The sequence below is a fragment of the Mytilus galloprovincialis genome, chromosome 14, assembly GCF_965363235.1.
Source record: "Mytilus galloprovincialis chromosome 14, xbMytGall1.hap1.1, whole genome shotgun sequence".
In the NCBI taxonomy this organism is placed as follows: domain Eukaryota; kingdom Metazoa; phylum Mollusca; class Bivalvia; order Mytilida; family Mytilidae; genus Mytilus; species Mytilus galloprovincialis.
Genome location: NC_134851.1, coordinates 39,307,645 through 39,335,378, shown reverse-complemented (window position 1 = coordinate 39,335,378; position 27,734 = coordinate 39,307,645). Strand labels below are relative to the sequence as shown.

General features: G+C 31.5%; 1 protein-coding gene and 1 long non-coding RNA gene across 2 annotated transcripts; one reads left to right on the top strand and one right to left on the bottom strand.

Annotated features, from left to right (window-relative positions):
• Positions 1-114: 114 nt before the first annotated feature.
• LOC143059830 (uncharacterized) lies at positions 115-26,966 on the top strand. Its single transcript, XM_076233402.1, has 3 exons — positions 115-201; positions 19,979-21,993; positions 25,350-26,966. The coding sequence occupies exons 1-3, from the start codon at positions 164-166 to the stop codon at positions 26,024-26,026; spliced, it is 2,730 nt and encodes a 909-aa protein (XP_076089517.1). The 5' UTR covers positions 115-163; the 3' UTR covers positions 26,027-26,966.
• LOC143059209 (uncharacterized) lies at positions 9,344-13,511 on the bottom strand. The gene is made up of 4 exons (XR_012973430.1): positions 13,378-13,511; positions 12,713-12,778; positions 11,888-11,968; positions 9,344-9,671 (listed from the first exon to the last, which is right to left on the bottom strand). It is a non-coding gene; the product is annotated as an uncharacterized LOC143059209 (long non-coding RNA).
• Positions 26,967-27,734: the final 768 nt, after the last annotated feature.

The following is a 27,734-nucleotide window of genomic DNA, read 5'->3' as shown; positions in this document are numbered from 1 at the left end:
GTGTAATGATGCATGAAATAAAAAATAAGTTTTAAATTCGTACATCGTTGTCACGTGGATTGAATATAATTACCTGGCTATAGATTAAATTTCAATACTATGTCTATAGTTATTATATAATATTATTTTTAAATATTTTTTCTCATTTAAATGCAAAACATTTATGAATGAACAAGGACTCATCATGGATTTTAGATACATGTAAGTAGCAATGATTAGAAATACAAACAAGAAATTTATTTTTTGTAAATAAACATTAATACGACAACGCTAAAAATCAGGTTAAATATGCCATACATTTAAGGCACAGTACAAAATCTTCAACTCGGTGCACTTGTTCTCTGCAACATGTATTTTTTTTTACAATAAACAACATAAATGATTTAAAGTATAAATAGGAGGAAAGCGTACGTTTTTTTTTTTTGCATTCAAATTAAGTTTATCTGTGAATTCCAAATATTTATCAAAAAATTCGAAAATTGCATGATAGAATACATTAGTTTCAGTTTAATCTCAGTCAAAATTTTGTCTGGGGTTACATAAAAAATATTCTCACCATTTACAAAATGGAAATGCAAAAAACGTATGAATGAACAAGGAACGATCATGGATTTTAGATATACGTAAGTACCAATAATTAGTTATACGAAGGAGATATGTATCTTTAATAGATAAAAATTTAAAGGGCAACGCTAAAATCATGTTAAACATGCTATACATTTAATTGAAAAATAACAAAATCATCAATTCGATGCACTAGTCCTCTGGAGGATGTATTTCTTTTACAGTAAACAAAAGAAAAGATTTAAAAAATAAATATTCCTAAAGTAGTGAACGTAAAGAAGTTCTAAAGCATGGATAAGAGGAATGCGTACTTACAGTGGAGATAAGTTCTAACCTCTGATAAATTCTGTCAGAATCTGTCAGGAGAACTGTTCTAGAACAGTATGTAGAACTGTCAGCCTGACACCTTTTAGTCAGTTCTAGGTTAGAACTGTTCTAGCTAGAACTGATTTGGTCAGTTCTACCTAGAACTGATTTAGACAGTTCTAGCTAGAACTGATCCTGACAGTTCTACCCTAGAACAGTTTTAGACAGTTCTACCTAGAACTGACCGAATCTTTGGTCAGTTCTACTCCTAGAACAGTTCTACGGTTAGAATTGATTTCAAATTCTACGGCCAGAATTGAGTTATAAATTCTACGGCTAAAATTGATTTTTAAATTCTACGGCTAGAATTGATTTGTAAGTTTCAAGAAATCTTTGTCTAAATATAAAGGCTTCGGCAAAATAGTGATTAATTAATATTATATAGAGTTTTGCTATTTTGCCGGTATTTTTCAGATTTATAATCGGCAAGAGAACATAGGTTTAACCCCGCCATATTCTGCATGTATGTGCCTGTTCCAAGTCAGGAGCCCGTAATTCAGTGATTTTCTTTTGTTGATGTGTTACATAAATTATTTGTTTTTCTTTCATTTTTTTGTACATAAATTAGGCCGTTGGTATTATGGGGAGGGGGCATTATTATTTGAATTGTTTTTCATTTGTTATTCGGGTGTCAGGATGGCTCGTTTTCACATAATAAAATTATCTGACCTCATTAACCAAATGTAATATCTGTTTACAAATAGTTTTCATACCTGGACGGACCTGTTTAACAAAAATCTTTTAACCGCATCAATCTAAACTGACATTATTTGCTCTTTCTTTCTGCAAATCTATATACATGTAGCTGCACAGTACTTAGTTTTAATTTTGGGTAAAGAGGGACTGTAATATACAAGTTACAACAATATTGGAAAACAATTGTGTTCGCATCAATTTATAGTGCCAGCATGCAGGTGCAGATCCAGCCATTTTAAAAGGGGGGGTTCCAACCATGAGTAAAGAGGGTTCCAACTATAGCCTCCCATTCAAATGCATTGATGGTAAAAAAAGGGGGGGTTCCAACTCCTGGACCCCCCCCCTTGATCCGCCAATAAGGATGTCCTCTTTTTATTCAAATTATTGAATCATAAACAAATATCAGTAGTTTTCATACTTCAGACTAAGTCGTGTAATAAAATCGTTTGACCGCATCAACCAAAACTTACCATATATGATTTTTTTTTATGTAAATCTAAAAGCTGCACAGTAATCAGTTATAATTTTAGGTCAAGAGAGACTGTAGTATATAAATAACTGCAATATGGGAAATCAATGACCACAATTGTTTTTTCTCGCATCAATTGAGAGTGCCAGCATTTCCTATTTTATTCAAAATATCAGTAGTTTTCATACCTCAGACTGACTCATGTAACAAAATTATTTGTCTGCATCAATCAAAACTGACCATATGTGACAGCATCAACCAAAACTGACCATATTTGACCCCATCAACCAAAACTGACCATATTTGCTCTTTTTTATGTAACTCTTATAGTCGCATAGTAAATCTTTAATATTTTTATGTAAGGATGGATTGTAAAATCATGAAAATACAAATGATAGAAATATTGGAACACAATGCTACCTAATTTCATTTGCATCAATTTAGAGTGCCAGTATGTCCTCTTTTTATTCAAAATATTGCATCATAACCAAATATCAGTAGTTTTCATACCTCAGATCTAGACTGACTGGTATAACAAATGTATTTGTCCACATCAACCAAAACTGACCATATTTGCACTTTATTATGTACATGATGTCAACCTTAATAGCCGCAAAGTAAATCACTCATATTTTTATATCAGGATGGATTGTTTAATATAAATGAAAGCAATATTGGAAAACAAAATTATGCTCACATCAGTTTATAGTGCCAGCATGTCCTCTTTTTAATCAAAATTTTGAATCGTCTTAGACTGACTCATGAATATAACAAAATTATTTGTCCGCATCAACCAAAACTGACCATATTTGACAGCATCAACCAAAACTGACCATATTTACACTTTATGTAATCTTAATATATATATATATATATAGCCGCATACTAAATCACTTATAGTAATACATATTGCGATGGATTGTATAATTCAAATGTCAGCAATATCAATGAATATATATAGCACATTGACTACAAAAAAATTTCCACATCAATTTAGACAATGTTAGAGTATCAGCAAGTCCTCTTTTTATTTAAAATATTGAATTGTAAACAAATTTCAGTAGTTTCGATATATCAGACTGAGTCGTTTTAACAAAATTAGTTGACCGCATCAACCAAAACTGAACTTATTTACACTTCATCATGTAAACATGGTAAATATATATCGCCTCATTGTAAACCAATACTATTTCTATGTGAGGACGGACCGTATGATAAAAATGACACCAACTTTGGCACACGATACACCTTTTTGCTAATCCCGGCTGACCCGGTCTCTTGAACTTTTGAAGCATACAACAATCACTTTTCTATTGTGGCATCAGATGTTTTGTTTTATGACGTCAAAATTTTACGGGAACCTGTGTGATATCAAGTAATCATGGTAATGGCAGACAAATAGCGACAAGGTGTATTTATACCATATCTAAATATTTAGCGCGCTGTTATTTTCTCTCTGTATCCATAATAATGAACCGTCACTAAAGTCAGTAACTTTTTAAGTCAGTAGTTCATTGTAGTTTGTGATGTTTTTTTTTTAAACAAAACTATTTAACGAATAACGGCATCATCCAACACTCACATGAGTGATTCATATACTTTATTTTAAAATAAAAAGTATACATGAATGGGGAATAGTATACTGTTAATATAATTTGAAGAAGGCAAAAAAAACATTCATGATTTGTTTTGTAGCCGAACGTCATTCATGTTCAGATCGAGTATATTTTTCTGAGTTCCAGACTATCAGATATCATTTATAATCGTTATGGATGGCTGAGGAGATGGTGCAAATGTACAGTTTGTTTACGTTATACAACACTGTTTTCATGAATATCTCATAATTCATCCACTGTACAATTTTCGTTTGAACATTTGTCAAAACAGAATCTTAAATGAATGTAAATCAAAAGCAAACAAGGTAAATTACGATTAAAAGTCCATGAATTAAATGCAGTTATATTTAGGAAGAGACTGTTAAAAACGGGGAACGAAGAAAAGTAAACAATGATGTTTCCGTATGCAATCTTATAAAAATATTTCTCCGATGAGTAGGATAACCTTCTATTCACTTCAATATTTGTACATGTAACGTTTGATCAGTAAAAAATATAGAAAATCTGCTATTATATAGCAAAGTAATTGGAAGTGATTTATTTCTTCTAAATTCTAAAGTGTCCTTACTGCAGTGATGTCATTTAGAACTGTTCTACAGTCCTGACTGATTTAGTCAGTTCTGCTGACAGTTCTACGGTTAGAAGTGATTTGGACAGTTCTTCTTAGAACTGATTTAAACAGTTGTACCCTAGAACTGATCCTGACAGTTCTACCTAGAACTGATTTAGTCAGTTCTACCTAGAACTGATTCTGACAGTTCTACTTAGAACAGTTTTAGGTAGAACTGTTCTAGGACAGGTTAGAACAGTTCTATGATAGAATATTCTGACAGTTCTAATGAGAGGTTAGAAGTGATCTCCACTGTAGATTTTAACCAGGCCGTCTTTCATGATATCAATTTGATGTGAACATTTTCCCCTGTTTTTGAGTGCAGACTTTTTCAATTAATTGTGTTTGTAAAATATCATAGAATATCAAATATTATCAATCGCTTCGATTATAAAAATCATCAATGGGACGTTTAAAACCTTAGTTCCTCTCTATATCCGACAAATGAGTTAAACTATCTGAATGGTTAAATAGTCTGTTTAAAGAATGAATTTAATAGTTTATATAATACTATTCGCGTTAACACGTCCACTTTTGTTTGCTTATTAAACAAACAAAAAATCATGTTATTTGTGAAAATTAAGGATATTTGAAAACCAGTTTTGAAACCAGAATTTTAAAAATCGTTTAAACTGTATTGTAAGATCAAGGACAAATATCTTGTATTGTAAATTTCTATTTGAATAACTATTTTTGCCAACAAAAGACTTTTTTAAAGTGTGATGATTACAATTTGCGAAGCAAATTATTATAAAATTGATCATATTCCATACATGTATCTGTGTTTGTATGTATACGTCATAGTAACCTGTACAGGCTTGTACACATTTGTTGACAGTTTGCGAGAGCAGATTTGAAATTCTCTACGCTTGTTGCGATTCTAGATGGTTACAGTTGATTATTGTTGACACAAAGAATGATGTTGTATGTTGAGGTGTTCTAATAATGGGAAGGGCCAAACTTCTAGTATCGTTTCTCACTTGTTTTCATACAACGCTTGTTGTATGAAAGTTATCAAACCTTTTTGGATGTGATGCTTTGTCTTGGTTTTGTTGGTTTTATGTGTTCTTCTGGTTCAATAGCAGGAACCAGCAGCCTTTTACCATTTTGTACAAACATATAAGGTGGTTACATTGATACGTGTTTTGTTTGTAAAAAAATGTAATTCTTATCTATATAAAATTCAATGATGATTCGGAGCAAAAACTATATCGTTCTCTTCTACTGTACACTAAGAAATAATCTAAGCTGCCATGAATTATTTCGATTCTAATAGGACAATTACGGTAAGTTTGTCAAGCGTGAAAGCCCTATACACATGATACGGTTTAGCTGTTTCGTTTTAACCCACGTATTTAAAAACAGAATTTTCATTATTTAATTGTTGTGCTTGAATATTGTATTGAGTGTGCACATTCATCTGAAATAGAACAGGAATAGTTATTTAGGCTTCATGAACCCAACAATGTTTGAAAAGGCTCATTTGATATTAATAAGAAATAAGCGCTTGTGACCTAATTCAAACATAAAATCAATTGTGTATTCAGGAATCCATGTCCGTTCGCCCTAGTAGCTGTTCGTCCTAATACCTGCTCGCCCATGATCAATTCGCGCTGATTTTTATTGTATTCAATTGTTGTCTAGTTTCATAATGTTTACTATTTGAATAGAGTATGTCAAACTTTGTTGAAAAACTCGCCGAATATTTGTATTGCTGTAACCAAATAATTATTTTCCTTTGATTTGCATAGTAGAATACTGAAATATAATGTATTTATCTTTTGTACTGATATTTGTTAACAATTTTAATAATTCTAGTCAGTCAATTCATGTTTTACAATTCGTACATATACAATATTATGTCAATGTCAGAGAAATATAGTTTTTCTTTTGTATGAGGCTGAGAAACTGGGGAGGTTTTACCGAGCCCTTCCCCAGTTTTGTGCTGAATACAACATTTTTTTATATTCTTATGACATTGACATAATTTTGTTTCTATACTGCAACGAAAATTAATACATTGAAAGCTGTTTAAAATGTAACACAAATATCAAACTTATTTTCATCCCTAAATGATCCCTGGTTGTGGAAAAAGTGCTCCATGATGAAAAAGACATGGTGTTACTATATTTAGGAAATAAACAGTTGCAGTATAAATCATTACTTACTCATTGCAAGCTGACTATGTTGTTGCTTTAATGTGCAACAGACGATTTATACACGTATACCAAAAATAACAACATAATAATGAACTCCCCATCAATTTATTATTTAACAATATGTTTTACAAATTTTTTTTTTTGTAATCGAATAGAAAGTAGGTCTTTTAATGGGGCGTAACGCGGAACAGCCAATTTTGTGTATTAATGAGTTTGCGCCAAAGGTAGATATATTGTGATTTTACTGGTTGACGATAATAGGTCGTCATATTAGAATTCGTTATAATCAAGCAGGAACTGAAAATCGAAAAACTCGACAATCAACGAGGTACTTCGGGAAAGTTTGGGGAGCCTACTATCCTGCTTCGGACGTTGCTCACTGCAGTACAGAATAGAGAGACAATATATTTATAGAATAATTATTTCGCATGTATGTTGCAAAAGAATCCGTTCTTTTGAATGTCTGACACTAGTCGAGAAGCATTCCACACTTAGATTTATTCCCTGCAACATTTATTACAGCACTCGTTTCCCGTGACATCGCCACAACAAACAATGCAAAGGGAAAATAAAAAAAATATATATATGACACGTTACTGTGAATTCATTTATTTTTGTGGGTACCAATCTTCGTGGATTGAGGAAAACTTACATTTTTATGTATATTTAATGATGTGGTTTTGTCTAAGTCGGCATACAAACCGATAGAAAATTAATAATGCGTTGAACATTTAAATTCGTGGTTCACCTGTTCCCTCGAAATCAACGAAAATTGGTATCGGGCGAATAATAATGAATCCACAGTATTTCATGGTTGTAGCATGACAATGTAATTATTATAATCGAATGCTTTGATAAATCTTTATGTAATTTAGGTTGTAAAATCGTCAATTGTGCGCATATCGTCAACGCTTTACACCCTAATAAAATTTCAAATAGATACATTCAATTTTTAAATGATTACTATTAGAATCAATTTAATTTGTACATTGAAATTCTTCTCTCAAATATTTGTTTATGCCTGTATAAGTACTTCAGATGCTTTTTAAACTTAACCATCGTTTTTTTAATTTTCATTCTTGATTTTATACCTGTACTTTTATCCTAGTTGTGTACCTATAATAAGGTCTTTCCACTTTTCGTGGAAAGACCATTTGTTTTTCTTCTGATTATTAGGTCTTTCCACTTTTCGTGGAAAGACCTTTTGTTTTTCTTCTGATTATTTTTTTTTTTTTTTCTTCTGCCGTCTGAGATGCTTTTTTGTCTTACAACATATAGAATGGATTTTTTGGCCAATGATGTTGTACAGTAATGGGGGTTTCGAAACTCACCCTGTGTGACCGAACACTTATTCTTATAGGAGTTATCTCCCCGCGTCCCCTTTTTCTTGTTATCGCTATATCTCTAAAAACGTAAAAGATTTTAGCAAACTGTTTTCACCGAATTGGTCGTCTACTCTTGATAATGATTTGAATTATTTTGACTTTAGTGATCGGAAGACATCTTAAGAGTCATTCTCTGTAAAAACCAAAGAAATTCATGGGTCTGTTCACACCAATGTCACAGATTTTCAATATCTTTTCAATATTAAGCCCATATGATGCCCTGATAACAAAAATAACTTTCATTTTTGTTTTTGGGGTTTCTGTTGCCATGGTTACAGGTCCCATATATATAAGCCCAGTAACAGAGTAGCAAAATCTCAAAATGCATCGTTTTTCAACTTTCATTATTTTTAACAAATATACATTTTTAGCCTAAATCATAGGTATACTGAACAAATAAAGGTCTGGAATAACACATTAAAGTAAACAGACATTGTCTTGAATCAATTCAAAACATTAAAACTTGTATCTGAAAAGTGCCGATTTTGCATTTTTTGAAACTGCTGAAAAAGGCATTTTTTAGTAAATTTCAAAATGATTTTAATTTTTTTCCCAACGTCACATTTTATTGTTATGCCTCCAAAATAATCTTCATGTATCACTCTTTTACCAAGAAAAAAATTGGGTGTGTGTTTTTTTTTTGTTAAAAAAAAAAAATTGTTCAAAATTTTCTGAAATTTGGCAAAACTGGAAATTGCATTGTGCAGATTAAAAGAAAGTAAGTGGTTATATTCGTCAATTTCAAACTTTTTCTTATTTAACTTTGTAAAACCATACTGATTAGGAATTGTTTTGATACACAACTAATATTATTCATAATAAATATCAATATTAGTTGCTATGGAAACACATTACAAAGAACATTGTAGTTCAGACCACATCTAATTCCCTTTTTCCATGGTCTTTGAATATAGTTCCTAATTATCATATGGGGTATTTCTTCCTAAGTATTCTGGCTACTGTTTTCTTTGAAATGCTTACTATTTAAGTGGTCCTATCAGTTGCATGTATATATATATTGAAATAATATAAGTAAAAATTTGAAAAAAAATATTGTTTAAAGTGAAAGTAGTGATTTGGTCAAAATGAAAGTAAGGTAAAATTAACAATGGAAAATCCATTTTCAACTCGTAAAATCAAAAGCTAAAACATGTAAAAGAATGGATAACAGATGTCATATTCCTCAGTTGGTACAGACATTTTCTTATGTAGAGAATGGTGGATTAAACCTGGTTTTATAGCTAGCTAAACCACTCACTTGTATGACAGTTGGATACATTTCTAGAGGTTACAGGTAAAACATGCAACTTGAGATTGCACTATGACAAAACAATTGGCATTAACAAAAAAGATCAACAGAAAACTTGAAATCAGTTTTATTTTGCAGCTAGATGTCACATAAGATTTATTCTCAGTTATGTCTGGAAGCATCTGAGAAACTTTATTATACAACATGGTTTGTGTCTAGAATGAAAGTATTTTCTGTGGCGCTAAGATTCAGCCTTTTCCAATGAATCAACAAAAGAACCAAATGAACCTTTTGGTAATACTTGAGGTTTCTGTTCCTGGTTATTAGAACTCAATTGTCAGCGAATGAAGGACATCTTCTATATTTTGTGGAAAAACAGTTGTAATAATTTTCTTCATTATTTCAAGTAATCTATTACAATAAACAGATTTGGAACTTTTAGAATACATATTCTAGGAACTCCTTTCTTCTTCTGAAAAACACCTCATCCTAACTGCTTGTAAAAGTTCACTAACATGGTGAAATTCATTCATAATGTGGAAACTGCTGGATTATTTCTAAAAAAAGAAAGTATTTTATTTTACAAACTTAATCAAATATGAGGTAAAAGCAATTTTTACTAGTTTAAATATTTTTTTCATAATGATTGATGCTGAAACAAAATTCAAAAGATAGTTTTGTTTCTCTCATGGTTATTATTAACTTTTGAGTGCATTATTTATGCACTTTTTATACATCATTTACACGACTATTATGGCATACCGTTGTCCGTTTGTCTATCGGTCATCAACATGTAGGACATGAACTTAATAAACTGCTGCGCCATGAGTGCATGATACACCCTTTGTCTTGTGTGTAAGTTTTATGCAGTAATCATTAATATTTTCTTAGATACAGATCAACATGTGGAAAAAAAACCTTTTATACCAATAAACTCCATAACTCTAAAATATAAACATTTTGAATCATCACCAAAAAGTAGACAGATCTTTAGATTAATATAACTAAGAAGGGTGTAAAGTTAAGCAATTATCATTAATTGTTTTTGAGATACCGCACGACATGTGAAAAAATACACCCCTGTTTTAGTTACAAAGTCCTGTAACTCAAAAAGTTTTAATCTTATTTTCACCAAAAAGTATACAGATCATTTGACCATTATAAGAAACAACTATAATATGTTTCATGAAATTTGGATAAGTCCTTCTCAAGTTACGGTGCGACATGTTTACGCCGGACAGACAGACGGACAGACAGAGGACATTTGTATACCATAATACGTCCCCGGCATATTAAAATGCTTTAACCAATTTGCATAGATGGAACCAAGATTGATACAGGTCTGAATTTGGATTGTGATTAAACATTTGACAATTAAGCAATTATGATTCAATATCCAAACTCTAAATAGATTCAGCATGTCAAAGAACTCCAAGTTTTCAATTTTTGTTGAAATCAAACAAAGATAAATTTTGGAACTTGATGTGGATCAACTTGAAAACTTGGCCCATAATAAAAAATCTAAACACATGTTTAGATTCAGCATATCAAAGAACCCCAAGAATTCAATATTTGTTAAAATCAAACTAAGTTTAATTTTGGACCCTTTGGAACTTAATGTAGACCAATTTGAAAACTGGGCCCATAATCAAAAATCTAAACACATGTTTAGATTCAGCATATCAAAGAACCCCAAGAATTAATATTTGTTAAAATCAAACTAAGTTTAATTTTGGACCCTTTGGAACTTAGTGTAGACCAATTTGAAAACTGGGCCCATAATCAAAAATCTAAAATCTAAATATATGTTTAGATTCAGCATATCAAAGAACCCCAAGAATTCAATATTTGTTAAAATCAAACTAAGTTTAATTTTGGACCCTTTGCACTTCAATATGGACAAATTTGATAACAGGGCCCAAAAATCACAATACATGCTTAGATTCAGCATGTAAAAGAACCCCTTAAATTATTTTTTTGTAAAATTCAAACTAAGTTAAATTTTGGACCCTTTGGACCTCAATGTAGACCTATTTGAAAGGGGACCCAAAATTAAAAATCGAAATACACAGTTAAATTGGGCTTATCAATGAACCTCAAGATTCAAATTTTTGATAAAATCAAAATAAGTTTAATTTTGGACCCTTGGGACCTTATTAATGTATGTCAATTTGAAAACGGGATCCATAATTAAAAATCTAAATAGACAGTTAGATTTGACACATCAAAGAACCCCAATAATTCTATTTTTGATAAAATCAAACAAAGTTTAATTTTGGACCCTCATGGACCAATTTAAAAATGGGACCCAAAATTCCAAAACTTAATACATGTTTAGATTCAGCACATGAAAAAAAAAACAAAAATTCAAGAATAAAATCGCATTGAAAAGGGTCAAGAAATAAGCAAATCATACAAAGTAATAGAAAAGTATTTTTTCTGAGTCATGATTCTCCCTATTGCATAGATATTTCTGATCAAAGGAAAAATTTTGCTCTAATTTTGGCCAATTAATGTTATAATCACTTGTAACCATTAAAATTGGTATTAAGTATAGATTCCCGAATGATTTTGACTGGAACTGGACAAAAGATTGTTTATTAGATAAATACCCCCTCCCCCCTCCTTTGCAAAAAGAAGGGCGATCCTATATATAGCTAGTTTGTGGGGGTTGAGTAAAATGTTTAAACACATTTTTAAAATATTGATTGAGAAACTGTTGTTGTTGATTTACAAGGCAAAACACTTCTCAATCTGTCTGTCTAAATAATACCTGTGATAAAAAATCCATGCTACTTTTAGAAGTGATGCTGTTTCGTTCACTTAAATTCTTGCCTGTGTTACATCTGACACTCTGAAAAATAAAAGGTTCCTAATGACTTCATGTTAAATTGCTATTTCCCCTGTTTAATTCTGAGGAATATGTCAAATAAATCTGGTTTTGAAAAGTTAAAAAAAACCAGAGGAACATTTGTAACTACATTAAAACTCAGTTATGGGCACATACAATATTGACTCTGAGTGATCATAGCTGACCTATACTGTTTACTTCTATGTTCTTTGATCTCTAGTAGAGATATTTTTCATTGGCAATTATACAGCAAAAATAAAGCAAAAAATATTTTATTTTTGCTAGTAATAGTTTCTGGGGGTTCAATTCTATGCAATCACTTTATGATATAACATTTGCTTTCTGTACACCTTTCCATTAACAGTTTGCATTGATAAAATTTCTTTAAATGAATAAAATTGAGAGTGGAAGATTTATTACAATGATTTCACAATCTTAGGAATAATGGAAGTTATGGAACTTTGTTAAATGGAAAATATCCCTTATGTAAGATGTCTTGGTACTTGTATTTTATATTTGTATACATCTATGTATTTCAAGTAGTGAGACTATAATAAAATATTGAATCTGAATCTGTCTTGATGTTAGATAACATTGCTCAGCAATTGCATAACATATAAAGTTAATTATAGTTCATAGTATAAATAAAATTTTCTTAAATGGATTGTTTTGGGGAAATACAGGGATAAATTATTTTGGAAGAATAAAAAAAATACTAAAGTGGGTTGATGTGGTCTGATAACATACATCTTCTGTTGTTTCCATCTTTTCTTGATATGTTGGCAGATTCCCTTTTCTTCTTGTTGATTTAACCTTTAAAATAAAATTTTAATTAATACTAACAGGATCTAAATACTAACAGATGATCTATAATAAGCTGAAATATTTGCTTGTAATAAAAATTAAATAGCAAAATATAAATTTAAACAGCAATTAATTCCCTTCATATTCAATCACTGTATCTTACTAAATATATAAGGCATAAGCAGTTTAACAAAATATTTTCTATAGTGGAAGTAAATTTATATTTTTGATTATGTATGAATAATAACTATTTACACAACAATTAAATTGATTCACCTTATTTAAATGGAGAATAAAAATAAAAATCAGCAATATAAACAGCAAATAAGTTTTGTAATGTTTGTTAATATGCTTATTTTTTCATAGACAAAAAATATACAGTTATAGTATCATTTGTTAAATAAATTAGGTGCAATTTGTGAAAAGGATAGGACTCTCCAATATATTTTTTTTCTAGCCTTCCTGCGCGACTCAGCGAATGTAGCAATGAGTCTCTATCCTGGTATGTGAAGACTTTGTATGACATATATCATAATATCATTACTAAACACATGCTGAACCTTTTGTACAGATACAAGGATTACTTTTAAACAATATATTATTATTACCTCATTTCCCCTTCAAGTACTACATCATTGACATCTATTCTTATTTTCTATAGAAACAAAGCACAACATTCTGGAAAAAATGATAGCAATTATTTATAAAACTACAGTAAAACATTGAAACAAGTTCTGTGTTAATCTATACATGTATTGCTGTTCAAAATTTATTAATATTGCATACCAATTATACATTTGTTTAAGTGAAAGGTACTTAACCATACATAGATGTTCAACAGAGTACTCATCTATTTTCTATCATTATACAATTTTTTCTAGAATATTTATTTTTCAATTAACTTTTTTGGGGAAGCTGGTTATTTACAGCTTCAAAACATTGTTAAAAGATACTCCGTATTACGGAAGCCGATAAGGGCCATTCAAAAAAAATATTTTATGTCGTAATTACGACATAGCATGTCGTAATTTCAACATAACATGTCGTTATTACGATATTGCTATGTCGTAATTTCGACAAAACATGTCGTTATAACGACATCGCTATGTCATAATTTCGACATAACATGTCGTAATAACGACATCTCCATATATAAAAAAGAATATGTATTATGATTGCCAAGAGACTAAATGACACAGAAATTAACAACTACAAAAATGTATAGGTCATCATAATGCCCCCAAAAATTAAAAAAGCACCCACATAGTCAGCAATAAAAGAGGGACGAAAGAGGGAGAGTCCCGAAATTCTGTGTGGTAGAGAGTGCGTTATTAATTAATTATTAGCTCCCTTGGTAAAACTCCAAATTTCATATTTAATGTATTTCATTGTTAAATAATTTCATGAAGCTTAATAAGTATATATATATTTGTTAATTGCATGGCTTTTGCTATTTGAATTCATTGGTTAAAGATATTTATCTATATTGTAAAGTTTAATATTTGCATCGTCGCAAAATCTTTCGTTACCTTCTTTGGTTGCCTTCTGTTAGAAACTTATATATTTTATAGATCACAATAGGTTTCATATGTGACCGACCGCGGGAAGGCTGTATGAAGGTCGATACGACCTTGGTAATGTTGGAAGAAGAAAAGGTAGAAATATATGAAGACTGATTTTCAGTCCAACCTAGGCAAGCTAAGCTTTCAACCTCCCTTTCACTAAATGCCTTTTTTAATAACTGAGAATTGAAGTATTGATCTCTCTAGTTCTACAGAGTCCCCGAAATGCTGTGTGGCAGACAGTGTTATTAATTAATTATTAGCTCCCTTGGTAAAACTCCTAATTTCATATTTAATGTATTTCATTGTTAAATAATTAACATGAATCTTAATAAGTATATATTTGTTAATTGCATAGCTTTTGCTATTTGAATTCATTGGTTAAAGATATTTATTTATATTGTAAAGTTTAATATTTGCATCGTCGCAAAATCTTTGGTTACCTTCTTTGGTTACCTTCTGTGAGAAACTTATATATTTTATAGATCTTAATAAGTTCAAATTGCTACTGCCCGTGCCAGGGTTGTTTAGCCAGATAAGGTTAATTTAAACTCCTTTTTGTTGGAAAATTTATAAGTGAATTTAATAAGGACTGACGTTCAGTCCTACCAAGGCAAGCAAAGCTTTCCACCTCCCTATATATAAGCGCAAACTACATGCCTTCTTGTAATAAGGGCGAATACTGATTGCTCTATTTCTACTTTCAAACGTTGGGCACGATATTCCTACAACCCCTAGGATTTAAAACAGAATCTTCGAAATTTCATCTGCAAAACAAAATAAAAATGTTAGAAACACGAACCAATATTAAAACAAATTCAATATATGTTTTAAATTATGTTTTTACAGCTCTTGATCATATACTAAGTAATATCTAGTATATTTGAGGATTAAAATAACAAAGCTATGTGGAAAAAACGGATGTCCAACGTTACATTTATGAAAAACTGTTTTAACTCTTATGTACAGTGATCCTATTTCTTATTATCTGATCTTCCTGAAACTTGGCAGGAACAACGACATGTGTCGGTTCTTTGTGGCGTTAAAGCCGTTATTTTGCCAAATTTCATTTGACTCGGTGGCTGCATATTAAGCTGGAATAAGAAAAATGTCCAATGACATTTTTCCTTAACTCAACGACTGAAAGTTAATTTTATAAGTAGATATAGCAGAAAATGAATAAAAAGAGTGAGACAATAATAATATCTACCAAAAGTACAAATATTTGCCTCATTGTTCGTGAGTTCAAATATTGCTGATTCAATAAAATCTTCTCTACACAGTCGTTTTTTAAACGGTAGCCATTTTGTCCAAGTTGATATTTCATTTTTCAAAGCAGTTAACCAGTTAACGCGTATTTTTTATAATTGATCAAAACAAAAGTTAGATACACGAAGAGTAAAAAATGCCAAGATTCTTTCCTTATTAATAGATATAGGAAGATGTGGTATGAGTGCCAATGAGACAACTCTCCATCCAAATAACAATTTATAAAAGTAAACCATTATAGGTCAATGTACGGCCTTCAACACGGAGCCTTGACTCACACCGAACAACAAGCTATAAAGGGCCCCAAAATTACTAGTGTAAAACCATTCAAACGGGAAAACCAACGTGCGAATCTATATAAAAAAAATGGTATATATTTACTTTGAATGTGTCAAGCATCTATAAACATATTAGACTTAGTTTCATATACAGCGATGCTTTTAATTTTCATTTTAAAATATTGATATACGTGTATATCGATTCTGATGAATTTATATTAGCATATAAGAGTTGACACTTATGATAATTTTTGTGCAATAGCTATATGTGTATAGATTTGCCATTTTTACATTTTTTTGTAAATGTTGCTTGCAAAGTAAAAACAATATTGCATCGACTCTGATCCAAATCAAAAGCATACCTATTTTCAAATTATAATTTTATATCATATACAAAATGTTTAGACTTTAAAAATCGATAAGATTATTTAAAAGACGGTTAAAACCAATACATTTTTCGGTATCCAAAGAAAAACGTGATAACACGCATTGACTAAACACACCTTCTCAATAAGGGTCTTATCTGACCTTGCTTTATCTTAAGTATTGAAACAGTTTATCTGACCTTGTTTAATTCAACATATTTGGGTCTTAAAGGAATAAAATGCTTCCACACATTACAAAACGGTAGCCAATTTGTCCAAACGTCTGAAAACGTCTAAATTCCGAAAGACGCTAATTTCCGACGTTACATGTGCTAAAGTTTCAATTAAATGTTCATGATAATTAAAACAAATCGTGTTATGAAATTTGGAAAAAGAGGTTCATGATTGCTGCCGAAATAAAAGAATAGTGCATGTTGCTATAGACTCCGCCCGGGGATATAGGTTCGACACAGGTTAAATTTTGCAATTTTTATTAATCGTTAATAGCTTTTAACGATTTATTTAAAAGAATGATGAAATGGGGGGGGGGGGGATCTCATTATATGAACTTCGTCCAACTTTTGTAAAGACAAATTGGAGACACCAAAACAGTCCTCTTAATGTAAAATGCGAATTGAAATTTATGTTGCGGAAGTACTCCGAAATAGATCATTTAAAGTCGTCACTTCAGTAAGGTGCAATCACCAATATTAAAAGACTTAATACCAGTTCAAGAAATGTTTTACTTTGCGATTTGTCCTGCTATTCATGCTATAACTGTCGTGATGAAAGTTATTCCTGTACTAGCGAAGCCGGAACTTTTCGTCAATATTAACTTGTGCATGAAATGTAGGTAATTGAAAGACAAATCCCAAACAGCAACGAAAACTGTTTCATCGAATAGATAAAAACCCCGGATTATAATAGCCGTTTTCGCGGACGATTCAGTAGTAGATTACTATATTTTAAAATGTATATCAGAAGTTAAAAACTATAGATGACTTGGGAAATATTTCACAAGCCAAGGTTCAAGTAATTGAAGGGTTGTATTTCAACAACTTATGTGCCAGGGAAAATACAATTCTATTCAAATTAAACCAAGGGTAAAAATGTTCGATTTACTTGCAGAGTGTCAGATATATTTGTATTGGGGTTGAATTAAGATATAGAAATTTTACAATGACAGATGATATGCACCTTGAAAGTTAAACATCCTATGATAAAAGTTTTGTACATCTAATAATATTTTTTTTTATGGAAAACCGTATACATGTACTTCCGTCCCATCCTTCCTTCATACATTACTTGCAACAGTACTGCATGTTTAGATGAAATAACTTAAAGGGTAAACATTATTAAATCGATTTCCACAACTTGAGGTAATTTATGATAAAATGACATCTCAAAACGAACAGAACCAGAATCAACCAACATATAAAAAAACGAATAAAACTTGCAAAAATTAATCGAAGTCAAAAACTCTCTTCGACGCCGCATTTAAAAGTGTAACGTCGTGTTGTAGGAACATCGTGCCAAACGTTTGAAAGTAGAAATAGAGCAATCAATACTTCAATTAACCCTTATTACAAGAAGGCATGTAGTTTGCGATTATTTAAAGGGAGGTGGAAAGCTTGGCTTGCCTTGGTAGGACTGAATGCCAGTCCTCATACAATTCCACATTTTATTCTTACAACAAATAGAAGTTTATTTTGCCTTGAATGGCTTTACTGCCCTGCCACGTTTGGTAACACATTAAAATTTAAATTGGGATCTATAAAATATATAAGTTTCTCACAGAAGGTAACCAAAGAAGGTAACCAAAGATTTTGCGACGATGCAAATATTAAACTTTACAATATAAATAAATATCTTTAACCAATGAATTCAAATAGAAAAAGCCATGCAATTAACAAATATATACTTATTAAGATTCATGTTAATTATTTAACAATGAAATACATTAAATATGAAATTTGGAGTTTTACCAAGGGAGCTAACAATTAATTAATAACACTGTCTGCCACACAGCATTTCGGGGACTCTCCCTCTGGTATCTTTCGTTCCTCTTTTATAGCTGACTATGCGGGTTTTTTCTAATTATTGGGGGCATTATGATGACCTATATTTATTAATTTCTGTGTCATTTATTCTCTTGGCAATCATAATACATATTCTTTTATATATATAAATTGTCGCTATTACGACATAGCTATGTCGTTAAAATGACATAGTGATGTCGTTATTACGACATGTTATGTCGAAATTACGACATAGCGATGTCGTTATAACGACATGTTATGTCGTTATAGCGACATGTTATGTCGTAATTACGACATCGCGATGTCGTAAAAACGACATGTTATGTCGAAATTACGACATAATTTTTTTTTTTTGAATGACCCTTAGCGGTCTCCGTACCTTATTTAGGATGTTTTAAAAACCCTATCAAATCTCAGGGTGAGGGAGGAGGGATATTGAATACGCATCTAATCTTGGGTCTTGGGGTGGGAAGGGTGATATTGAATGGAAATCAAATATTTATATTCACAACCATGGTGTTATGTAAATAGGAGTTTTAAAGTTTTGACAATTTTACAGCTAAAACAAATAATTCATAAATTGTAAAAATAATAGATTAAACCATGCATTCATCCTTAAATTCAGGCTCCTAAGTGGGGAATGTTAATACAGTAGTCAATTTTAAAAATAGTATCAATGATTGTTTCACAGGTGACATAAAATATAAAGGCTTAATAGGGTTTACCAAACAAAGAATAATTAATATAATGCCCAATTATTGAATTAAAAATTAATTATGAACATTTTGATTGGAGATAAATAAGCACACATGATTAAAATAGAGAATAATGGGATGCAAAAGTAAGAAGAGTAACTGTGGAAAACAAAATAATAAGGTAATACAATATAGATTATTAATCACAGAATAAAGGACAAACATTAAAAAGAAATCAAATTATTACAGAAATCTATAATTTAATATAAAATGATGTGCTTGCTAAATAACTGTTTACAATAAGGCGCAACTTCAACCTATATCAGTCAAAGTGTTTTGGTTAACCCTTATAGGAGTTTTCTCCCCTTATGTATTTCAAATCAGTTTTTCTCCACAACCATACAAGTGATTGACATCCGGTCTTCCGTTTTGAGTTCACTTACCTATGACCTTGAAATTGAGATCAAGGTCGAGGGTCAAGGTCATCTTATAAATTTTGAATTTTGCTTGTTATCGTTATTCAAAAGAAACTTTTACAGTAAATAATATGATTTGTTTGCCAGATTACTGTTTACAAAAAGACACAACTTCAACCTATTTCAGTCGAAGTGTTTTGGTTAACCCTCATAGGAGTTATCTCCCCTTATGTATTTGAAATTAGTATTTCTCCACAACCATACAAATGATTGACCTGGGGTCTTTTGATTTGAGATCACTGACCTATGACCTTGAAATTGAGGTCAAGGTCAAAGGTCAATTTGACGTTCTAGATTTCGACCTTTGCTAAAAATTATTTTCTGTTCTTAATAAAACAATTAAGTCTTCTGCATATACCTTTTGATCTTATTTTTTTTATATCAATTTGAAGAACTAAATTACATCAACAAGGAGTGACATTTTCTGACATCATTTTTTAAATGTCATTCTTATTATCGAGGTGGAAAGACCTTCAATTGTTCTCTGAAGAATTGGTTTTTAATTTAATTTGTTATTTTTTATAGATATTTTGCAATCATTGTCCTGATGACAGCACAACAAGCAATATTACAAACGACTGATAAAGAGTGGTATGACCGTTTCCTGAGTACAGGAGAAGCATGCAAAAGTAACACATGTCGACTTGGCGATCCAACGTGTGAATGTTACCTAACAATAGATCATGCTTTAACAATGATGTATAGAGGAGAAGGTCAGCCGGCAGTGTTACTCAAACCACTCAAAGGGAAAGCTGTACGATTTGTTAATGAAACTGAGTTTGAACGATCACTTGAAGACACGTTCATTCTCGCCGATGGATACAAGTCGCGAATCGTTATTATTGTCAATGGTAGATTCCCTGGACCTACCATTACAGCCATGGAAGGCCAAGAGGTGATAGTTCATGTTCGAAATCTGATGCATACAGATAGCACGACAATTCATTGGCATGGGATGCATCAAAAGAAGAGCCCTTGGTCAGATGGTGTTGCATTTGTTACACAGTGTCCTATTTTACCGGGCCAAAATTATACATACAAATTTAATGCAAAGCCGTTCGGGACCAGTTTTTATCACGCACACATAGGAGATCAGAGGACAATGGGATTATATGGTCCACTGATAATAATACCAACACCGGGACAAAAAGTATCGTTGCCACAAGAAGGGGACAAGGTTTTTGTAGCTATTATACAAGATTGGAATCATGATGACGATGAAGATACTCTGTACCAAAAAATGCTTTGGGGTGTTTACGACAGCTCTGGTAATCTTATTACCGAAACCAAAGATCCGTCTGGCGCACAATATAGTCGTTTTAAATGTCATTCCGGTCTGATTAATGGAAGAGGACGGTTTTACAAATCGTCAACAGAGCACAACGAAGTTCCATTAACACGCTTTGAAGTGGAGCAAAATGAAGACTATCGATTTAGAGTAATAAGTGCCGCCACGTTATATCCGTTTCGAGTTTTTGTTGAGGGTCATAGACCAATTTATATTGAAGCTTCTGACGGATTTGAAATAGGTAAAACGGAGGTAGAATCATTTATAATTCATCCAGGTGAAAGAATTGATTTTTTGCTAAATGCCGACGAGCTCCCTGGTTCATATTTACTAGTTGCGGAGACGTTAGAGGTATATTCAGAAAACGAATACCATGCAGCCGAAGCTATAATTCATTATAAAAATGCAGATATCAACCTTAACCCACCAAAGGCCGTCCGGCATACATGTGATAGCTCTGGTACTACATGTCGAGTTTTTAATTGTCCGTTTACACAGTTTTCAAGCACACAAAGAATAAAGTGTGTCACTTTTAATGACGTAATTTCAACTGATCCGAATTCAAACACGGATGAAGTCAAGTCAGATGATGTTTTGGAACTGTTTTTCAATTTTGCGTTTCCCGGTGAGAACGGCTACACCCCTGGATCGGTAAACGGACACCAGTTTTTACCACCCACAGTAGCTGCATATGCGCAACCGGACCTGGTTGACTACGATTGTAACGCATGTAACGCATCTACGATTTGTGAGTGCACATATGCCGTAACCATTGACAACGAAAACAAAGACCGAGTTTATCAGTTTGTTATCACAAATATAGGTGGAGGCGCCGGTTGGTCACATCCAGTTCATTTGCATGGACATTCGTTTTACGTGATGAAAATGGTGTTCGCTACTTATGACAGTAACGGCAAACTTATGCAAAGTGGTACACAGGACAACATCGACATCATTTGTCCTGATAGTAAAAACTTTTGCTCTGACGCAAAATGGAGAAATGAGAGTTGGGCAAAAGGAAAACATCCCGATTTAAACTGGATCAATCCGCCTCAAAAAGACACGATTATTATACCCACAGGTGGATACGTTATCATTCGATTCAAGGCTGATAACCCTGGTGTATGGTTTTTTCATTGCCATATTGACCTACATAACACCAATGGTATGGGAATGATAATTAATGAGTCACCAAAAAGTCAGCAATCGGTGCCGGACAAGTTTCCAAAGTGTGGTAGTTTTCAAAATGACGGTAAGTTTGCTTGTATAATTCATATGTTGACGAACCGTATATAAGTAAACTCATTCGGCTATCTAGTCTATATGATAGAATATTAAACGACATTCTCGTTATTCATTAGTCTAAATAATTATGACTTCTTGTATGGTAATATTTATTTTGTTTGCTATGACTTCCTACACTTAAAGGGAGGCGTCACAGCAAACATTTCTAGACGTTAAACAAATTGCCTTACAAAAGTGAATACATCATTCTAACAAATGTATTTGAACTCCTTTTTTTCTTTTTGGTGTCCTTTGAATCATAATGATTTCTTTTAAATCCTGGCAGCTGAAATTCAAACGTATCAAACAGCTCTGTTAACAAAGACTTGAAAATGTGTCTGAATAAAATATCAGTTCTTTCACCGGGATGAATTAAAAACAAATATTTGTGATATGACGTATAATGCAGTGTTTTTTACTTTTTCAATCTGTCTTTGAAACAATCAATGTTCTTTTCTTAAAATATTCAAACTCAGCGGACCGTTCACAATCCGTTACATTGTACGTATACGCTTTCGCGCGTGCTCAATCGACAGACTATCCGAAAAATTTAAAAACTCTTTGTTTCAACACATGCCCAATTGTACTTAAATCTTTTAGTTCTTATAAAAATAAATAGAATAAATAAAAATCGTATTTAACAAACGTAAACCATTTGAAAATAGCATATTATTGTTTCTTGGGACTTAGATAACTATTGATACGAAAAATAAAATAACCAAATTAAGTACATAGTGCAGTTTCCAACATAGAGCAACTTAAATAGTTATCAAAGGTACCAGGATTATAATTTAGTACGCCAGACGCGTGTTTCGTCTAAATAAGACTCATCAGTGTTTAATAGGCACACATGTATTCAAAACTAGAACAAAACATGAATTAAGCCTTTCTCAACTGACTTTATAGTTCGTTCTTATGTTGTGCTAATACACCACTGTCCCAGATTAGGGGGATCCGGCTAACATGTTTAACCCCGCCACATTCTGTATGTATGTGCCTGTCCCAAGTCAGGAGCCTGTAATTCAGTGGTTGTCGATTGTTGGTGTGTTGCATATTTGTTTTTCGTTCATTTTTTTGTACATAATTTAGACCGTTAGTTTTCTCGTTAAAATTGTTTTACATTTGTCATTTTGGGGCCCTTTATAGCAGACTATGCGGTATGGGCGTTGCTCCTTGTTGAAAGCCGTACCGTGACTTATAGTTGGTAATTTCTGCATTTTGTCTCCTGTGGAGAGTTGTATCATAAGCAATCATACCACATTTTTTTCATATATGAGATTCAGGTATCATTAATCTCTTAACTTTGAAAATAATTTGACCATTTTATCTTAAATGTATCTAAATAAATACAACAGTATTTTACCATGTATACCGCTGTTCAAAAGTACTAAATTGATTTATTTGTTTTCTTTAATATTATTTATTAAAATTATTTTAAGGTTTGAGAATAGGAACACAATCTATTTGAAAAAGATAATTTCTATTTTATTCTCTTTAAAAAAAATTTCAATTTTTATTATCTGTGTGACCAACATATTTAAACAAACACTATACTGACATGATTGTAACACATGTATTTGATGATGGCATCAAATAACTTTACAAAAATAAAATTGGAGAACAATCTCCACAAATAAACCCGTTTTACTGTAGTTGTAAAAGAAACGTACAAGTGATTTGTTAATAAGTATTGGGGGAAATTACCCAACAAAAGTTGATAACCAAATGGAAATCAATAGACTGGGGAAATTTCCTCAAAAGATGCATATAATAACCAACATAACTCAGTAGACTAAAGAAATCACTCCATAATGATGATAACCAACAAGAAATTTCCCAACACGATGATTTCGTTATCGTTGCCATCTTTTTGGGGAGATATCCCAAGTCTATTGATGTACTTTTGGTTATCAAATTTAGAGGTTTCGTTTTCGTTATCATCTTTTTGGGAAAATTTCCCTAGTCTTTTAATTTCTTTTTGGATAACAACTTTGTGGAGAAATTTCCCCATTTTAGTGATTTCGTGTTCGTTATCAACTTTTTATGGTGATTTCATGTTGGTTATCGTCTTTTTGGGGAAATGTCCCCATTCTATTGATTTCTTGTACGTTTCCGTCATTTTGGGGAGATTTACAATGCTATTGATTTCTTGTTGGTCATCATCCTTTTGGAGAAATTTCCCAAAATATTGATATCTGATTGGATATCAACTTTATGGGGAAATTTCCCCAATACTTGTTACATTTTGTAACAAATAATTTCTACTTTCTTGGACATGTACAGTAAAACGTGTTCATTTCTTGAGATTGTACTCCAATTTATGTTTTGTAGTGTTATTTTATACCATCATCAAATATATGTGTTACAATCATGCCAGTTAAATGTTTGTTGGAATATTTTGTTCACACTTAAAGAACACATTGGAAAAAGGGAATAAAATAAAAATTCTCTTTTTCAGATAGATTGCGTTTGGGTTATTTGAATATTTTTAAAAAAAAAATCATAATTAGCTATAGGTCTTTGAACATAAAGAAGTCCTGGTGTTGTCGACCTCAGCATATAATTATACTTATAAATATTGATATTTTTACAAGTAAAATATATTTTTGCTTGCAGTTTAAATTGGCGTTTTAAAGGGACGTAACTCTGCAGTTGAGCATTTTCGGAAGGAATCTACAAGAAATTTTTCTTTTATACTTTAGTCGGAAACAACTTACGGCGACCCCATCTTTTCTTCTGATATTCTCGAAGCAATTTCTAAAAGCTATCTTCTCTTATTATATTTTACAGTTATATCATTTAGTTTAGCTTCAAATCACGTTCATGGTGTTTATTTTCCTGTATAATCCAAACAAAATGTATCATTTTGTCACAACCTAAAGCTTGATAAAATGCTCGGTGAGATATAATTTTTATCATATTTTTTAACATATTTTAATGTATAATACTTGTTGGCAAAGTAAGAACAAATTCTTTCATTTATAATTTTACTCCCTTACCACCTAATAGTCATGATGGGCATTATACAATAATGTTTTATCAAGTTGATTTGACCAGGACCGATATTTTTTATTGATATAGATTCAAGAAGTATTTCAACTTCAACACAATCTACAGAGATAATATTCTGTGATAAAAACCATAAACATATCCCCAGGTCCCCAAATTACCAATTTTTGAATCCAGGTTTATGATTTTCAACAGGTTACCTTTTTTTGTGGTAAGATGTTGTGGTACTTAGTCAAGTTAGAACAACAAAAATAAGTAAAATATCCTGTTGTCCGGTCTGATCCAATTCAACACGCATTCATTTTGATTTTGTAGGTAAGGTTACTGTAGACGATGACGGCGGTGCATCATGTTTTAGTGCGACGTCCACCGTGTTCACAGAAAGCAGAGGATACATAACATTGAACAATTTGACGATTGGAGAAAAAGTATTGTCTATGAACAAAAATAATGAATTACATTTTAGCGAGGTGATAATGTTCCTTCACCGAGATGTTAATTCACAATCAGTGTTCCTTATTGTTGAAACAGAGAGCAGACAAAAGCTATACATCAGCAAGAAACATTTGATTTATATCGCTGATTCACCTTCATATAATACTTTAAGATCAATTCTAGCAGAGTCAGTCAGAATTGGTCAATATATTTTGGGTATTGCCTCATCTAAAGATGCAGCACTAAAGTTTTCAAAAGTAGTGAGGGTCGACCATGTAACTAGGAATGGTGTTTTTGCACCTTTAACAGAAGATGGCAAAATTATTGTGGATGGAGTTCTCGCTTCGTGTTATGCAAATATCCACAGTGATGACTTAGCTCATTTTGCGTTCTTACCAGCAAGATCATTTTATACGTTGAACAAGCATCTTATTTATCCTATGATTGGTCTAAACTCAACAAGCTCTATATCAGAAGGTATACATTGGTATGCTGATGCCCTTTTGTATTTGGGAAAATTATTGTTGGGCACACGAAATCTTGTTTTGTCAATTTAACAATAAACTTGCGTCTGACAATATTTCTGAAACTATGATAGGTACACAATGAAACTTATAATATCTCTTCACATTTAAGGATTTTTTTTATATTGTATAGTAATAAAATTAATGTTACAAATTTTCTGCACCATATGCGCATTTTGACAATAAGTGTCTCTTCAGTGAAGCTCAAGGTCAACATATTTGAAAATCAAAAGCGTATGAAAAAGATGACGATCTACAGTATAATCCAAAAAAGAACAAAAAGAAGAGCAAAAGCCGGCCAAGGAATCAGAGCCTTTTAGAACAGTCGTAAAATTTAATTTTTTCTGCTTTTATTTGTTTTAAACTTTAACAAACACTATTGAAAACTTAATATTGAAATATAAATCTATATCTAAAGCACTGAAAAAAAACGTTTTGAAAATCAGTTTGCCTGTAATTGTATCATGTATTTTCGAAACTGAATTATAAGAAACTTTATTGTTTGCACATTATATTTAAAATAAAGTTTCTCAACTGGTTAGAATTCAATGTTTACGAATTTGCATTATCAACCGATGAGAGTACTACATAAAATTCTTTATTTTTAATTTACAAAATATCCATGTGTAGGGCTTTTCCCCACTTTTTATTGCAATTAGTCAAAACATAGTTCATTGTTCAATATAAAACTAAATAAGACACAAGTTTGAAAACTTTGTAACGTCTTCTGCAGATAAAGGCACTGAGTTCCTTTTTTCAAAACTAAAATAATGCATTACTGTTGCATGTACCAATAAGTACCGATTGCTTTAATTAAACATAAAAGTAAGCATATATTCTTCATTTAAAGATTTAAGTTTTTTTTACATTTATGATCATTTGTATATATGCTTCCCATACTAACGGTTTCATTGTAATATTCCTTTTTAGCTATGAATATATATTTTATTAAAGATTAAACAACAGAACAGATGTTTTATTTTTTATCACTTTGAACCTATCAAAAAGTAAAATCACAAAACTACTGAACCTAGAGGAAAATCAATTCGGAAAGTCCATAATCACATGGAAAAATCAAATAACAAAACACATAAAAAATCGAATGGACAAGAACTGTGATATTCCTGACTTGGTATAGGTATTATCAAATGTAGAAAATGGTGGATTAAACCTGGTTTTATAGCGCTAACCCTTTCACAACCAACTGATGATAAAAGAAAATAAAGGATGTCCTTACTTGAAATTTTTTAAATCAAGAATTTTAAATTGATACTACAAATCAAAAGAGCAATAGCTTAGGAACTAAGTATGCTAAAAATATTGATTATGGATTGGTTATTGAGCTCTTTTCGAGATACTAGAGATTTAAGATATGGCGTGAAACGGCTGATACTGACTTTACCTAATATTTGCATTCAAAATTTGGTACTATTTGAGTCTCAAATTATAAAGAAAAGAAATCTAGAATCTGCTTTATTTTTAGTAAATGACATTTTATGAGCTACATGTATTGACGCAATATATGAAAAGAAAAATGGGTGTTATGGTGCAAATTATTTGTATCATAGGGAAAACAAACTAAGGAGACCGAACATCTGATACAAATTCAAAAACCTCACTAAAGTACATCCTTAATGCAGACAAATAATCTTTACTACACTAGTGAAATATCCCAGTTCTGTGTGTGTGAGTGGGTGTTTTTTAAAACAACATTTAAGTTTTCTTTTCATGGCTACCATTA